Raw genomic sequence first — 17,721 nt, 5'->3', positions numbered from 1 at the left:
ACGGGCACATCTCTAATAATGCTGAAGTGTTGTATCATCATAAACAGTTTTCTGGCAACGTTTAGGGATGACTATGACATCATTGCAAATCTCTAATGATGCTGAAGTGTTGTAACATCAAACAGTTTTCTGCAAATGTTTAGCGATGACTATGACATCATGGCACATCTCTAATAATGCTGAAGTGTTGTATCATCATAAACAGTTTTCTGGCAATGTTTAGGGATGACTATGACATCATGGCACATCTCTAATAATGCTGAAGTGTTGTAACATCATAAACAGTTTTCTGGCAATGTTTAGGGATGACTATGACATGTCACATATCTAGTAATGCTGAAGTGTTGTATCATCATAAACAGTTTTCTGGCAACGTTTAGGGATGACTTTGACATGGCAAATATATATTAATGCTGAACTGTTGTATCATCATAAACCGTTATCTGGCTATGTTTAGGGATGACTATGACATAATTGCACATCTCTAATAATGCTGAAGTGTTGTAACATCAAACAGTTTTCTGGCAATGTTTAGGGATGACTATGACATAATGACACATCTCCAAAAATGCTGAAGGGTTATATAATAATAAACAGTTTTCTGGCAATGTTTAGGGATGACTGTGACATGGCAGATCTATATTAATGCTGACCTGTTGTATCATCATAAACAGTTTTTTGGCAATGTTTAGGGATGACTACGACATGGCAGATCTATATTAATGCTGAACTGTTGTATCATCATAAACAGTTTTTTGGCAATGTTTAGGAATGACTACGACATGGCCCATCTCTAATAATGCTGAAGTGTTGTACAATCATAAACAGTTTCCTGGCTATGTTTAGGGATCATTATGACATAAGGGTACATATCTAATAATGCTGAAGTGTTGTATCATCATAAACAGTTTTCAGGTAATGTTTAGGGATAACTATGACATTATGGCACATCTATAAAAATGCAGAAGTGTTATATCATCATAAACACAGAAAACAGTTTTCTGGGAGTGTTTAGGGATGACTATGACATCATGGCACATCTCTAACAATGCTGAAGTGTTGTAGCATCATAAACAGTTAACTATCAATGTTCTGGGATGACTACAACATTGCACATCTCTAATAATGCTGCACTGTTGTATCATCATAAACAGTTTTATGGCAATGTTTAGGGGTGACTATGACATCATGGCACATCTCTAATAATGCTGAACTTTTGTATCATCATAAACCGTTTTCTGGAAAGTTTAGGGATGACTATGACATGGCACATCTCTAATAATGCTGAAGTGTTGTATCATCATAAACAGTTTTCTGGCAATGTTTAGGGATGACTATGACAAGACAGATCTATATTAATGCTGAAGTGTTGTATCATCATAAACAGTTTTCTGGCAATGTTTAGGAATTACTATGACAGCCAGGGAGCAGGTATCGAACCCTCGACCTTCTAGCCCGAGGTCCGGCACGCTATCGCCTGTGCCGCAAAAGCATGCACGTGTGGCAGGGTCGATTTCTGCGCTTATAAACCCAGGGTCGTTACAATGGCAGATAACTATTAATGCTGAAGTGTTGTATCATCATAAACAGTTTTCTGGAAAAGTTTAGGGATGACTATGACATGCCACATCTCTAGTAATGCTGAACTGTTGTGTCATCATAATAAGTTTTCTGGCAAATTTTAGGAATGACTATGACATGGAACATCTCTAAAAATGCTGAAGTGTTGTATCATCATAAACAGTTGTGTAGCAATGTTTAGGGATGACTATGACATGGCAAATCTCTAATAATGCTGAACTGTTGTATCATCATAAACAGTTTTCTGGGAATGGTTAGGGATGACTATGACATCATGGCACATCTCTAATAATGCTGAAGTGTTGTATCATCATAAACACATAGAACAGTTTTCTGGCAATGTTTAAGGATGACTATGGCATCATGGCACAATCTATTTATGCTGAACTGTTGTATCATCATAAACAGTTTTCTGGCAATGTTTAGGGATGACTATGACATCATGGCACATCTCAAATAATGCTGAACTATTGTATCATCATAAACCCTTTTCTGGAAAGTTTAGGGATGACTATGACATGGCACATCTCTAATAATGCTGAACTATTGTATCATCATAAATGATGACAGCCAGGGAGCAGGTATCGAACAGGTATCGAACCCTCGACCTTCTAGCCCGAGGTCCGGCACGCTATTGCCTGTGCCGCAAAAGCATGCACGTGTGGCAGGGTCGATTTCTGCGCTTATAAACCCAGGGTCGTTACAATGGCAGATAACTATTAATGCTGAAGTGTTGTATCATCATAAACAGTTTTCTGGAAAAGTTTAGGGATGACTATGACATGCCACATCTCTAGTAATGCTGAACTGTTGTGTCATCATAATAAGTTTTCTGGCAAATTTTAGGAATGACTATGACATGGAACATCTCTAAAAATGCTGAAGTGTTGTATCATCATAAACAGTTGTGTAGCAATGTTTAGGGATGACTATGACATGGCAAATCTCTAATAATGCTGAACTGTTGTATCATCATAAACAGTTTTCTGGGAATGGTTAGGGATGACTATGACATCATGGCACATCTCTAATAATGCTGAAGTGTTGTATCATCATAAACAAATAGAACAGTTTTCTGGCAATGTTTAAGGATGACTATGGCATCATGGCACAATCTATTTATGCTGAACTGTTGTATCATCATAAACAGTTTTCTGGCAATGTTTAGGGATAACTATGACATGGCACATCTCTAATAATGCTGAACTGTTGTATCATCATAAACAGTTTTCTGGCAATGTTTAGGGATGACTATGACATCATGGCACATCTCAAATAATGCTGAACTATTGTATCATCATAAACCCTTTTCTGGAAAGTTTAGGGATGACTATGACATGGCACATCTCTAATAATGCTGAACTATTGTATCATCATAAAATGTTTTCTGGCAATGTTTAGCGATGACTATGACATAATTGCACATCTCAAATAATGCTGAACTGTTGTATCATCATAAAATGTTTTATATATATATATATATATATATATATATATATATATATATATATATATATAAATAATAATGCTAACGGCACAGTCGTTTTAATAAATACTTTCAGTATCCAAACCAGAGTCTTAACTCAAATGAGACCAAGTCATAGAGGATGCTAGATGGCTGTTGTCTGCCTACCTTCACAACTGCTGGTTATGAAGGTATTGATTTGTCGTCATGATGTACATCTCTTGTGTTTCTTGTGACATTGTGCTTTCAGTCATCTCACTCACTCTCAGAACAGATTGATGACTCACAGATCAAATAACATCTCATTGTATTGGTCACATGCGTCGAATACAACATGTGTAGACTTTACAGTCCATTCCCAACAATGCATAGTTAAAAGTAAGAAAATAATTGCTAAATAAAAAAGGAAAGGGTATACACAAGCAGTACCAGTACCAAGTCAACGTGCAGGGGTAAAAATGACTAGTCAATCAGGATATATAATAAACAGAGTAGCAGCAGCACATGTGAAAGTGTGTCTATGCATGAGTGTGGTGTGAATATTCATTTGTGTGAGTGTGCGTGTGTTTTGTCTGTATGAACGTACAGTTGAAGTCAGAAGTTTACATAAACCTTAGCCAAAGACATTCAAACTCAGTTTTTTACAATTCCTGACATGAAATCATGTCAAAAGAATTTCCTTTCTTAGATCAGTTAGGATCACCACTTTAATTTAATAATATGAAATGTCAGAATAATAGTGGAGAGAATGATTTATTTCAGCTTTTATTTCTTTCATCATATTCCCAGTGGGTCAGAAGTTAACATACACTCAATCAGTATTTGGTAGCTTTGCGTTTAAATTGTTTAACTTGGGTCAAACGTTTCGGTTAGCCTTCCACAAACTTCCCACAATAAGTTGGGTGAATTTTGGCCTTTTCCTCCTGACAGAGCTGGTGTAACTGAGTCAGATTTGCAGGCCTCCTTGCTTGCACACACTTTTTCAGTTCTGCCCACACATTTTCTATGGGATTGTGGTCAGGGCTTTGTGTCGGCCACTCCAATACCTTGACTTTGTTGTCCTTAAGCCATTTTGCCACAACTTTGGAAGTATGCTTGGGGTCATTGTTCATTTGGAAGAACCATTTGCAACCAAGCTTTAACTTCCTGACTAATGTCTTGAGATGTTGCTTCAATATATCCACATAATTTTCCTACCTCATGATGCCATCTATTTTGTGAAGTGCACCAGTCCCTCCTGCAGCAAAGCACTCCCACAACATGATGCTGGTTTTGGAGCAGTGGCTTCTTTCTTGGGACTAATTTAACTGTGGATATAGATACATTTGTACCGGTTTCCTCCAGCATCTTCACAAGGTCCTTTGCTGTTGTTCTGGGATTGATTTGCACTTTTCGCACGAAGGTACATTCATCTCTAGGAGACAGAAAGCGTCTTCTTCCTGAGCGGTATGATGGTATGATGGTCCCATTGTGTTTATACCTGCATACTATTGTTTGTACAGATGAATGTGGTACCGTCAGGCTTTTGGAGATTGCTCCCAAGGATGGACCAGACTTGTGGAGGTCTCCAATGTTTTTGGCTGATTTCTTTTGATTTTCCCATGATGTCAAGCAAAGACGTACTGAGTTTGAAGGTAGGACTTGAAATACATCAACAGGTACACCTCCAATTGACGCAAATGATGTCAATTAGCCCACCAGAAGCTACTAAACCGATGACATCATTTTCTGGAATTTTCCAAGCTGTTTAAAGGCACAGTCAACTTAGTGTATGTAAACTTCTGACCCCCTGGAATTGTGATGCAGTGCACTCGAAGTGAAATAATCTGTCTGTACACAGTTGTTGGAAAAATTACTTGTGTCATGCACAAAGTAGATGTCCTAACCGACTTGCCAAAACTATAGTGTCTTAACAAGAAATTGGTGGAGAGGTTGAAAAACAAGTTTTAATGACACCAACCTAAGTGTACGTAAACTTCCGACTTCAACTGTACATAGTGTGCGTGTGTGTTGGAGTGTCACTGTAGTATATGTGAGTGTTTGGGTAGAGTTTAGTGAGTGTACATAGAGCCATTGCAAGGGAATCAGTGCAAAAATAATTAAATAATTAAATTAAATAAATAATAAAGGGGGCCAATGTAGATAATCAAAAGGCTACCCAGACTAACTGTTCAGCAGTCTTTAGGTTTGGGGGTAGAAGCTGTTCAGGTTCCTTTTGGTCCCAGACGTGGCACTCCGGTACTGCTTGCTGGGCAGTAGCAGAGAGGACAGTCGGAACACCGCCGTGTAGCTCCCTGAGCTATTGCTTCTGGGCCGGGTCGAGGTCCTCATTGCTCGGGACCACCACTGGTCCCGTTGGCATCCTGGGTCCCGACCATAACACGACCAAGGCTGTCCTCTCATGCCACTTCTTCAACAGGTGCACGTGGTAAATCTATTGAAGTTTCCGTCTCCCCGGCTGCCGTACGCGATAATTGACAGCCATCTTCTCGACCACCTCATATGGTCCGTGACATGTTGCCAGGAACTTACTTTTGGCCGTCGTGGGGATCAAGAAGAACACCCTGTCTCCCACCTGGAATTCTCGGGGCTGGGCTCCCCGATTGTAGACCTGGGCTTGGGCGTGTTGGGCCTTCTCCATATGTTCCCTCACAACGGGCCATATGGCTGTCATCCGCTCCCTCATCGTCTTCATGTGCTCTACCATGCTGCGTAATGGGGTCGGTTGGGTTTCCCACACCTCCTTCGCGAGGTCCAGTAGGCCGCGTGGCCTCCTCCATAGTGGAGCTTGAACGGGGAAAACCCAATGGAGGATTGGGGTATTTCTCAGATTGAGAAAATCAGGTGGGGCAGTAGCTGGTCCCAGTTCTTCCCGTCCTGCTCGACGACCTTCTGCGCATTTGTTTGAGCGTTTTACTAAAGCGCTCGATGAGCCCATCCGTCTGCGGGTGGAAAACGAAGGTCTGGATCTGCTTGATCTGCAGGAGGGCACACAAATCTTTCATGAGGCAGGACATAAACTCCGTACATTGGTCGGTCAAGATCTCGTTCGGGATGCCCACCCGGCTAAAGAGGTGGAACAGCTCCCGGGCAATTCCTTTGGATACTGCTTCCCATAGGGGAATGGCCTCGGGATACCGGGTGGCATAATCTACTATCACCAGGATGTACCGGTGTCCTCGTGGTATTTTTACCAGGGTTCCCACCATTTCCATGGCGATGCATTCAAAGGGCACCCCGATGATCGGAAGGGGGACCAACGGGCTTCGGAAGTGGACTTTCGGGGGCGTGAGTTGACACTCCGGGCAGCTGCAACAGTAGTCTCCCACGGTCCTCCTCATCCCGGGCCAGTGGAACCGGGCGGCGATCCATTCCCGGGTCCTCTACAATCCCAGGTGCTCCCCAAAAAGGTGGGTGTGGGCCAGCTGATGAACGATCCCCGCGTACCGTCGGGGCAGCTACAATACCTCTCGAAGTTCCCCCTGTTGGCGTGACACCTGATAAAAAAGGTTATTCTTGATTTGGAAATGGGGTATCGCCAGTCACTCACACCCGGAAGTAGCTGTCCATCCACCGCTATCACTTGGGCTTTGGCGGTTTTCAAGTTCCGATCCTCCCACTGGGCCGTCCGGAATTGTCCCCTCAGTTGACCCCCAGCGGTGGTCTCGACTGGCCCCTCGAAATCTAGGAGGTGGAAGATGGGCTCTTCCTCCAGGGGTTCCCCAGGGGGTTCCGGTTCCGGTGCCCCCTCCGACTCCGATTCCAAAGCCGTAGACCCATGCTGGTTAACCGGTTGCTTCCGGGCCGCACAGGCTATTGGTCATCCCCGCTCTCTTTTTCGGCCGGCTCATACCTTCTTCCTCAACTCGTGCCCCCATAGGGCCACGAACAGTGGACAATCCCGTCCCACTAGGAGAGGTACCGGCAGCACGGGCACTACACCCACCGTCGCCTGGCAGCTCTCTTGTGGAGTCACGATGGAGGTCCATACGGTTGGATACTAGTTTGTGTCACTGTGAACACAGAAATGGACATCCTCCTACCCCTTTCGGTATCCTGGTTAAGCAGGCTCGTGGTTACGAGAGTAACCATACTTCCGGAGTCCAATAACGCTTTCGTGTTGTGTCAGTCAACCTTCACCGGGACCATGGGTGCAGTTGATTTAGAGTGCACCCAACAGGAGCTGACATAGCTCATGGCGTGACCTGCCTCGCCGCCGGGGCTCGCTGATGGCATCAACTCTTCTCGAGCCAGGCAATTCCAGGCAATGTGCCCCCGGGCGCCGCACTCATAACACCTCCTTTGGTCTCCATCTACCTGGGGTTCGCGGGGACAGTCGGCCTTACCCCAGCCATTTCTCCACGGGTTTGCGGTCCTTTGGCCCTGCGTGTTATGATGCGTCGTCACTTCTTCCAGGAGGCCCTCCAAGGTTTGATGCGCGCATAGACTCGCTGCCCTCTTCATGTCGTAGGGTAGCGCCTGTAAGAAACGATCCAGGACCACTTTGTCGAGGATGCAGAGGGTGGACACGTCGGTTAGGAGCCATGCCCTGGTGACGCACAGTAGGTCGCTCATCTGTGTTCGGGGGAAGGCGTCGGCTACGAACCTCCAGTCAAGGAACCGTTGAGCTCGGACTGATGGACTGATGAACATCAAGGCTTTTAGAGATCCTTTTGTAACCCTTTCCAGGTATATGCAAGTTAACAATTCTTAATCTCAGGTCTTCTGAGATCTCTTTTGTTCGAGGCATGATTCACATAAGGTAATGCTTCTTGTAAATAGCAAACTCAAATTGTGAGTGTTTTTTATAGGGCAAGGCAGCTCTAACCAACATCTCCAATCTCGTCTCATTGATTGGACTCCAGGTTAGCGGACTCCTGACAATGCAGTGTATTAGACTGCTGTGCCACTCAGGAGGCCAAACTCAGTCATCATGTGCTGTTTTCTAAGGCTTTCCCCAAAAAAACTTCCCAATTAAATGTTGACTAAAAAGTAGGCCTACGTGGCAGAATGATATCATGATGATTTGTATCACGGGGCATTGTTTTGCAAACTCTGCTACAACACGTAGCCTGCACTGTAAATTGTACAGTACAAAAACACTGCTACCCAAACACAATGGTCTCTTGCTAGGTGTGCAATTGAGTTAAAGGGCAACTACAACCTCCAATTTTTGCTGTTCACCGAAAACAAAAGTGGTCTCCTGATGTGGTTTAAGCATTGTTGTGGACTTAAAACATCAAATTTTTTCCCCCTAGAAAATAAAGTTTGATTTTGATAGTGAAAACCTAAACAAATTAGGAATACTCAGAAACCAGGATTTTTTTTACCAAAAGATAAAACTGATTTTATACAACTTTTACAACTTTAGTGACTGTTCAAAATTGCTAACAATAACACTTTTTTATTGATTGCGCAAAAGTAAAACATTTTCCTCCAAACAATCAATGTAAAGATAGTATTGTCAAGTTCAAATGTAATTATTTGTGTATGAAGGGTAGGTTGTTATAGGCTATAGGGTACTTTCTCAGCCCGCAAATTAAAGATAATATAATTCACTTTCCCAGTCCAGTATTCTTTTTATTCAGGCCAGTATCTTTCAGTTGGCAATGTCCCGGTGTGCCACTGGCAAATTTACCTGAATGTCAAGCCCAGCAAAGCCTTGCTAATTTTAAATATGTCTAGTCATTATTAGCTTGGTTCTGAATAATTTGCTGGTGCAATCAAGTGAAAAAGTTGGAAGCATCAGTGCCATCAGTGGAAAAAGTTAGTCTTGAACCCTGAGTAAACAAGCCAAATTTTGGACCCTGCCATTGAGCCCTGTTGAGTCTCCTCCTCCTCCCTTTCTCTCGTCTCCTTATCCGCCTTCTCCTCACTCTCCTCTCTAAAACACATACACCTTGGACATTCCCCATCTTTGACTCCTCCCTCTTATTCTCTTTCCTGACTACCCTGTCCTCCTCCTTCCCGCTCCTCTGACCCTCTAAATGTGTTGTTTGTTGTGGTTTATGAGGCATTATGGCTCCTAATCACCAGAAAGGTCACCGCATCCACCTCCTCTGACAGCCAGCCAGACAGCTGCAGCTCCCTCCTCACCGACAACATCAATCTGCTGCTCTGCTGACCTGCTCACAGCCTCAAAGACAATCCAATCCTCCATAACAAAGTTAACACAAGCCCACAGTTTCTCAGTACCTCATCAGCAGGAAACTGACCCAGGCCCTGACATGGGTCTAGTGTAATGGTCACCTGCCTTCTATGCTAAGGAAGAGGCCAATAATGATGCGGACATTTAACACAATACAGCACTGTCATTTCAGCCCAGGCACACAAGGTCAACTCATTAGAAATCAGAATGGATGCTGCCTGCATATCCCCACCCTCAGCTAGTAGGGATCTAGGGCAGGGTTAGCAATTACACCAACTATGGGGGCTTAACCCACATAAGTGTCTTTTTACAAACTGTATGGATTTGGTTGTCATTAACAGTTTGTCTCTTGCTCTAGCCTCGCAAAAAACTTAGCAAATTATTTTAACACGGTAGGGTAAGAACGCTGTTGAGTAAGGTTTTAATGTACAGTGGTGGCCAAAGGTTTTGAGAATGACACAAATATTAATTTTCACAATTCTGCTGCCTCAGTTTGTAGTATGATGGCAATTTTCATATACTCCAGAATGTTGTGAAGAGTGATCAGATGAATTGCAATTAATTGCAAAGTTCCTCTTTGCCATGCAAATTAACTGAATCCCAAAAAAACATTTTCACTGCATTTCAGCCCTGCCACAAAAGGACCAGCTGACATCATGTCAGTAACTCTCTCGTTAACACAGGTGTGAGTGTTGACGAGGACAAGGCTGGAGATCACTCTGTAATGCTGATTGAGTTCAAATAACAGACTGGAAGCTTCAAAAGGAGGGTGGTGCTTGGAATCATTGTTCTTCCTCTGTCAATTATGGTTACCTGCAAGGAAACACGTGCCGTCATCATTGCTTTGCACAAAACAAGCAAGCAAGGATATTGCTGCCAATAAGATTGTACCTAAATTAACAATTTATCAGATCATCAAGAACTTCAAGGAGAGCGGTTCAATTGTTGTGAAGAAGGCTTCAGGGCGCCCAAGAAAGTCCATCAAGCGCCAGGACCATCTCCTAAAGTTGATTCAGCTGCGGGATCGGGGCACCACCTGTACAGAGCTTGCTCAGGAATGGCAGCAGGCAGGTGTGAGTGCATCTGCACACACAGTGAGGCGAAGACTTCTGGAGGATGGCCTGGTGTCAAGAAGGGCAGCAAAGAAGCCACATCTCTCCAGGAAAAACATCAGGGACAGACTGATATTCTGCAAAATGTACAGGGATTGGACTGCTGAGGACTAGGGTAAAGTCATTTTCTCTGATGAATCCCCTTTCCGATTGTTTGGGGCATCCGGAAAAAAGCTTGTCCGGAAAAGACAAGGTGAGCGCTACCATCAGTCCTGTGTCATGCCAACAGTAAAGCATCCTGAGACCATTCATGTGTGGGGTTGCTTCTCAGCTAAGGGAATGGGCTCACTCACAATTTTGCCTAAGAACACAGCCATGAATAAAGAATGATACCAACACATCCCCGAGAGCAACTTCTCCCAACCATCCAGAAACAGTTTGGTGACGAACAATGCCGTTTCCAGCATGATGGAGCCCCTTGCCATAAGGAAAAAGTGATAACTAAGTGGCGGGGAACAAATATCGATATTTTGGGTCCATGGCCAGGAAACTCCCCAGGCCTTAATTCCATTGAGAACTTGTGGTCAATCCTCAAGAGCCGGGTAGACAAACAAAAACCCATAAATTTTGACAAACTCCAAGCATTGATTATGCAAGATTGGGCTCCATCAGTCAGGATGTGGCCAAGAAGTTAATTGACAGCATGCCAGGGTGGATTGCAGAGGTCTTGAAAAAGAAGGGTCAACACTGCAAATATTGACTCTTTGCATCACCTTCATGTAATTGTCAATAAAAGCCTTTGACACGTATGAAATGCTTGTAATTATACTTCAGTATTCCATAGTAACATCTGACAAAATATCTAAAGACACTGAAGCAGCAAACTTTGTGAATATTAATATTTGCGTCATTCTCAAAACTTTTGGCCAGGACTGTATAGATGCACCTATAGGTTCAACTTCATTCCTCTACCAACGTTTTTGAGCAGGCCTATTATGTTTAATCTCCAGTGGTTATTCATGTTTGAAAGATGGTCTGGGTTGTAGTGACAGAGGAAGGTCAATCATAGACATTAATGATGTGTGAAAACAGCTCTTCTGCTGCTAATGGCCTCGACTAGCTCTGCCTCCCATTCACTTATTCCTCTAATCAGAATCAATGGCTGTTCTCTCTTCTATGTATCGCTTTACCTATCCCTTCCTCTCCTTTCACTCCACCTTACCCTGTGTTCCAATCTTTATCTCTTTTCCACTTTCTTTCTCTCTCTCCCATGGTAATTGAAAAACAAGACACTTTCATCAGAGTAAGACAGCGTCTTTGGCTGAGCCCTCTCACTGTTAAAACACCCAATAATACTCTAAGCAACGCAAACACAGAGCCAGAGATGAAGACAGACAGAGAGAGGGTGAGAGATTGTGTAAGAGAGATATAAAGTGAGAAAGAATATAGGAAAGACAGTGAGTGAGATAAAAAAAAGTTTGAGAGCTAGAGACCAGTGAAAAATAATAATTGAAATAGATAGAAAAAGACGAGAGAGAGAAAGGCAGGAGGGCCTATTTCACAGATTGACCTGACAGAACACACGGAGACTAGCGCTGTCTCAGCGGAGTCACTTCCCATCCATATTCATGACAGATAAGAGTCCCTGACCTAACGCTCTCATCTTCTCTTCTTCTTTGTCTCTTCGTCCATCCTGCCCCTGCTCTCCACCCTACCACCAAATCCTGCTCTCACTCATCTGATCACCTACTCTCTTCAGCTCTCACTCCTTCTCAAAGTTACACCCACTCCCTCCTTTATTCATCCACTTACTCACTCTTTCCCTTCATCTTAGCTATTCATGCTGTTAGCCAGACACTATGCCTTTTCTGGTGACACACCGCCATCCTTCCCGCTCCCTTCTGGGCGGTTGACATATCAGCATGACCAGACACATCTTGATCCCATCCCTCCATCCCTTTCCTCCTTTGCCTCCCTCCTGACCATGATCAGTGGACTACGTACCTCTCTGCACCAGCATGGTGACCTCGCTCCCTCTGGGACACTTGCTGAGCAGGTCCACCACCTGGTTGTGGCTCATGTTCTGGACATTCCTCTTGTTCACCTCCATCAGAATATCTGACTCCTTCAGGCCCCTGCAGCGGGGGTAATCCACGATCTGCTTCACCCTCTGACCCCCTCCCGTCAGGCTGTCAGCGATGGTGAACCCAAAGCCCTTATCGCCTTTCTCCATGTGCACTGTGATCAGCTCTGGCTGCCCAGCGATGGATGATGCCAGGGTGACCACGTCGCTGGAGGAGTAGCCGTGAGAGCCGTTGGACACCACCTCTGCCGAGGGACTGTGGGCCCGCGGCTCCCTCATCCCGTTAACAGGCCCTCCGGTCTGACTGCCGTGGCTGGACGGAGAGTCGTAGCTCTCCTGGCCATTGACGATGATGGGCTCCTTGTCCAGGATGGCCACGGAGGTCACCAAGCTGGTGTTGGGGTCGTCAGGGTCAAATGGCAGGGGGTAGCCGCGGCACAGGGCCAGGTCCACCATGGAGCCGATCGGGATGGACTGGAAAATCTTCACCACCTGGGCGTGGGTGTAGCCCAGAACGATGGTGTCGTTCACACTCACTATCACGTCACCTACAGGAGGGGAGGGAGGGAGACGGAGAGGACAGTTAGTAACACAGTAACAGGATTACAAGCACATTAGTATCACAGTAAGTAATACAATTAATGTACTATGTAGGGTGCAAGTAACGTGACATACTGTACGGCCCCTATATGTTTAACTCTTAGCTTACACAATCACTTCAACCACCATAGGAATGGGGCAAATGCTTCCTATATAAATGGTGCAAAACAGTGCCCTCGGTGGGCTGAAGCGGTGTACTGCACCTGTCTCCATCTTCCCATCCACAGCAGCAGGACCATCCAGGACTAAACTCTTGATCTGCAGGAACTCATCCGGCTCATCGCCCCCAACTACGGTGAAGCCGAATCCGCGGCGGCTCTTCTTCAGTTTGGTGTTGATGAAAGTTCCCTTCAGCTCTGCTGGGTTCCGTGTGAAGAATGGCTTCTCTCCTATAGAACACAGGGAAAGGAACATTATCTGGAACATATCTACATATCTCTGTCTGACTGTCTGCCTGTATGGGTCAGTTAGTCATGTATTACTTCACCATATTTGTCTACCTATGCCTTCAGAAAATATTTATACCCCTTGAACTTATTCCACATTTTGTTGTGTTACAGCCTCAAGGGGTTTGAACATTTTCTGAAGGCACTGTATGTCTGTCTGTCTATCCACCACCCTTAGCATCCATATACTGTATTTATTAAAATGATCACCATTTCATTAATCAGTGAAAACAGTAAAATGGTTGCCAGGAGAGAATGCTAATATACATTTCCTAGTGATCCATCAATAACGAATGAGTCATAGCTAGTTGAAATACATAGAGCTTTCATTATGGTTAAAGAACGTGTGGGCTGATAGACAGGTTAATGACATTATATGGTAACCCTTGATCATGAGGGTCGCCTGGTCTGTGCCTGGTCATGCATGTGTGTTGCACGTGTCGTGGCAGAATCAGAATTATTTAGGTAACATTTATAAATAATATGTTTTATTTATTTTATTGCATGCTTATGTGAGATATGTCATTAGAATGTCTATTTTTGGATAATAATGTTGGTTGGTTGCAGTTATCTGTTCTCTGTCAGGTTTCAGTTACTTGGGCTGCAGAGAGGGGAGAGGTCAAGCTTGTTTTCATATGTAAACATATATTTTAAACCATTTTAAGGGATGATTGAGGGGGAACCAATTATCTCTTGGCTCCACAATGTCTGTGTGCCAGTCACTGTGTCTCTGTGATCTTGTCCAGGAGGGGTGTATTTGATATATGCCTGTTGATGAGGTTTTGTTTTATGGTCCTGAGAGCGAGATAAGAACATAGTTTAGGAGACAAAGCTGAATGATAGCCAATGCTGTCTGGCTATGTGTGTCTTTGCTATAAAGGATATCAGTTGCAATGTGTAAGGACTCTCAGAGAATTCATTTATAGACACTGAATTGATCTGAGAGTCACAGGGTTGTGATGGAGCTCATATAATGAAAGATGGACTTTATGATAACTCTGACTTGTGTGTGGTTTGCTCTCATGATTTGGTAAATACAGGAAATTTACACTACACACGGTACACTGAAACTTTGTTACTTTTTCGATACTAGAACTGTTACTTTCGGTACTTCTATCAAATGTGTCTCATCATCTACTGATGGAGAGATGATCAAGTCTGTCTATCAGAGCAGCCCATGTCCCCTTACAGCGCGAGCGCACCGTGTCTGCTCCACTTAATCATTGCTACACTCTTAGAAAAAAAGGTGATATCTAGAACCTAAAAGGGCTCTTCGGCTGTCCCCATAAGATAACTCTTTGAAGAACCCTTTTTGGTTCCAGGTAGAACCCTTTAGGTGTAACCCCACTCACGTTTGGCCCCTCCCAGAGCAGGGGGCAGCGGGGGCGGGACCTGCGGGTCGCGGTACGTCTCTAGGTGGTTATTGGCATAGTTGGCCAGGGGAGCACCAGCTGAGGAGTGCTCCTCTATCCACTCTGTACAGAGAGAGAGACACAGAGGGACTGTGAAATCACACACACAAACACACACACACACACGCACACGCAGACACACACGCAGACGCACACCCACGATACAGAAAATACAAACATAGGTACACACACACACACATAAGCATCACATTCATGCATTTGCTCACTCAAACTTGCTCTACACAGTTAGTACATATACAATATACACCCAAAATCATTGACAGACTAACAAATTATTCACAATAACTGGCAAGTAGACGTTTATTCTAACCTAGTAAATTATACAATGAGAGAGACATGTATTTGTAAGATGTTTTAACATTACATGACGTTTTATCATAACACTGTGTCTCAGTGGTCCCAACACTTAGCAAGCATGATATCAGCAGCAGTTAGGGTTAAGCATGATATAACTAGCTGTTTGGGTTAGGAATAAGCATGATATAAGCAGCAGTTAGGGTTAAGCATGATATAACTAGCTTTTTGGGTTAGGAATAAGCATAATATCAGCAACAGTTAGGGCTAGCATTAAGCATGATATCATCAGAAGTTAGGGTTAGGGTTGAGCAGAATATCAGTATTTGTTAGGGTTAAGCATGATATCAGCAGCAGTTAGGGTTAAGCATGATATCAGCATTTGTTAGGGTTAAGCATGATATCAGCGTTTGTTAGGGTTAAGCGTGATATCAGCAGCAGTTAGGGTTAAGCGTGATATCAGCAGCAGTTAGGGTTAAGCATGATATCAGCAGCAGTTAGGTTAGGGATAAGCATGATATCAGCAGCAGTTAGGGTTAAGCATGATATCAGTAGCAGTTAGGGTTAAGCATGATATCAGTAGCAGTTAGGGTTAAGCATGATATCAGCAGCAGTTAGGGTTAGAGCTGAGCAGGATATCCGCATTTGTTAGGGTTACGCATGATATCAGCATTTGTTAGGGTTAAGCATGATATCAGTAGCATTTAGGGTTAGGAATAAGCATGATATAAGCAGCAGTTAGGGTTAAGCATGATATAACTAGCTTTTTGGGTTAGGAATAAGCATAATATCAGCAACAGTAAGGGCTAGCATTAAGCATGATATAATCAGAAGTTAGGGTTAGGGTTGAGCAGGATATCAGCATTTGTTAGGGTTAAGCATGATATCAGCAGCAGTTAGGGTTAAGCATGATATCAGCATTTGTTAGGGTTAAGCATGATATCAGCGTTTGTTAGGGTTAAGCGTGATATCAGCAGCAGTTAGGGTTAAGCGTGATATCAGCAGCAGTTAGGGTTAAGCATGATATCAGCAGCAGTTAGGTTAGGGATAAGCATGATATCAGCAGCAGTTAGGATTAAGCATGATATCAGTAGCAGTTAGGGTTAAGCATGATATCAGTAGCAGTTAGGGTTAAGCATGATATCAGCAGCAGTTAGGGTTAGGGCTGAGCAGGATATCCACATTTGTTAGGGTTACGCATGATATCAGCAGCAGTTAGGGTTAAGCATGATATCAGCAGCAGTTAGGTTAGGGATAAGCATGATATCAGCAGCAGTTAGGGTTAAGCATGATATCAGTAGCAGTTAGGGTTAAGCATGATATCAGTAGCAGTTAGGGTTAAGCATGATATCAGCAGCAGTTAGGGTTAGGGCTGAGCAGGATATCCGCATTTGTTAGGGTTACGCATGATATCAGCATTTGTTAGGGTTAAGCATGATATCAGTAGCATTTAGGGTTAGGAATAAGCATGATATAAGCAGCAGTTAGGGTTAAGCATGATATAACTAGCTTTTTGGGTTAGGAATAAGCATAATATCAGCAACAGTAAGGGCTAGCATTAAGCATGATATAATCAGAAGTTAGGGTTAGGGTTGAGCAGGATATCAGCATTTGTTAGGGTTAAGCATGATATCAGCAGCAGTTAGGGTTAAGCATGATATCAGCATTTGTTAGGGTTAAGCATGATATCAGCGTTTGTTAGGGTTAAGCGTGATATCAGCAGCAGTTAGGGTTAAGCGTGATATCAGCAGCAGTTAGGGTTAAGCATGATATCAGCAGCAGTTAGGTTAGGGATAAGCATGATATCAGCAGCAGTTAGGATTAAGCATGATATCAGTAGCAGTTAGGGTTAAGCATGATATCAGTAGCAGTTAGGGTTAAGCATGATATCAGCAGCAGTTAGGGTTAGGGCTGAGCAGGATATCCACATTTGTTAGGGTTACGCATGATATCAGCATTTGTTAGGGTTAAGCATGATATCAGTAGCATTTAGGGTTAGGAATAAGCATGATATAAGCAGCAGTTAGGGTTAAGCATGATATAACTAGCTTTTTGGGTTAGGAATAAGCATGATATCAGCAACAGTTAGGGCTAGCGTTAAGCATGATATCATCAGAAGTTAGGGTTAGGGTTGAGCAGGATATCAGCATTTGTTAGGGTTAAGCATGATATCAGCAGCAGTTAGGGTTAAGCATGATATCAGCATTTGTTAGGGTTAAGCATAATATCAGCATTTGTTAGGGTTAAACGTGATATCAGCAGCAGTTAGGGTTAAGCATGATATCAGCAGCAGTTAGCGTTAAGCATGATATCAGCAGCAGTTAGGTTAGGGATAAGCATGATATCAGCAGCAGTTAGGCTTAAGCATGATATCAGAAGCAGTTAGGGTTAAGCATGATATCAGCAGCAGTTAGGGTTAGAGATAAGCATGATATCAGCAGCAGTTAGGGTTAGAGATACGCATGATATCAGCAGCAGTTAGGTTAGAGATAAGCATGATATCAGCAGCAGTTAGGGATAAGCATGATATCAGCAGCAGTTAGGGTTAGAGATAAGCATGATATCAGCAGCAGTTAGGGTTAGAGATAAGCATGATATCAGCAGCAGTTAGGTTAGGGA

At 43.5% G+C, this 17,721-nt stretch overlaps 1 protein-coding gene across 1 annotated transcript in view; it reads right to left on the bottom strand.

Moving 5' to 3' along the window:
• Positions 1-17,721, bottom strand: part of LOC110531155 (membrane-associated guanylate kinase, WW and PDZ domain-containing protein 1) — a gene marked incomplete at its 5' end in the record, with an annotated part of 158,243 nt that overhangs the window by 77,356 nt on the left and 63,166 nt on the right. The window contains 3 exons of the mRNA XM_036986939.1: positions 12,251-12,877; positions 13,133-13,318; positions 14,728-14,850. Coding sequence (XP_036842834.1) covers positions 12,251-12,877; positions 13,133-13,318; positions 14,728-14,850 — 936 coding nt within the window. The remainder of the gene's footprint in view (positions 1-12,250; positions 12,878-13,132; positions 13,319-14,727; positions 14,851-17,721) is intronic.

Source organism: Oncorhynchus mykiss, chromosome 9, assembly GCF_013265735.2.
Source record: "Oncorhynchus mykiss isolate Arlee chromosome 9, USDA_OmykA_1.1, whole genome shotgun sequence".
NCBI classification, from domain to species: Eukaryota; Metazoa; Chordata; class Actinopteri; order Salmoniformes; family Salmonidae; genus Oncorhynchus; species Oncorhynchus mykiss.
The sequence above is the reverse complement of the archived record's forward strand: the minus strand, read 5'-3'. Positions and strand labels throughout refer to the sequence as shown.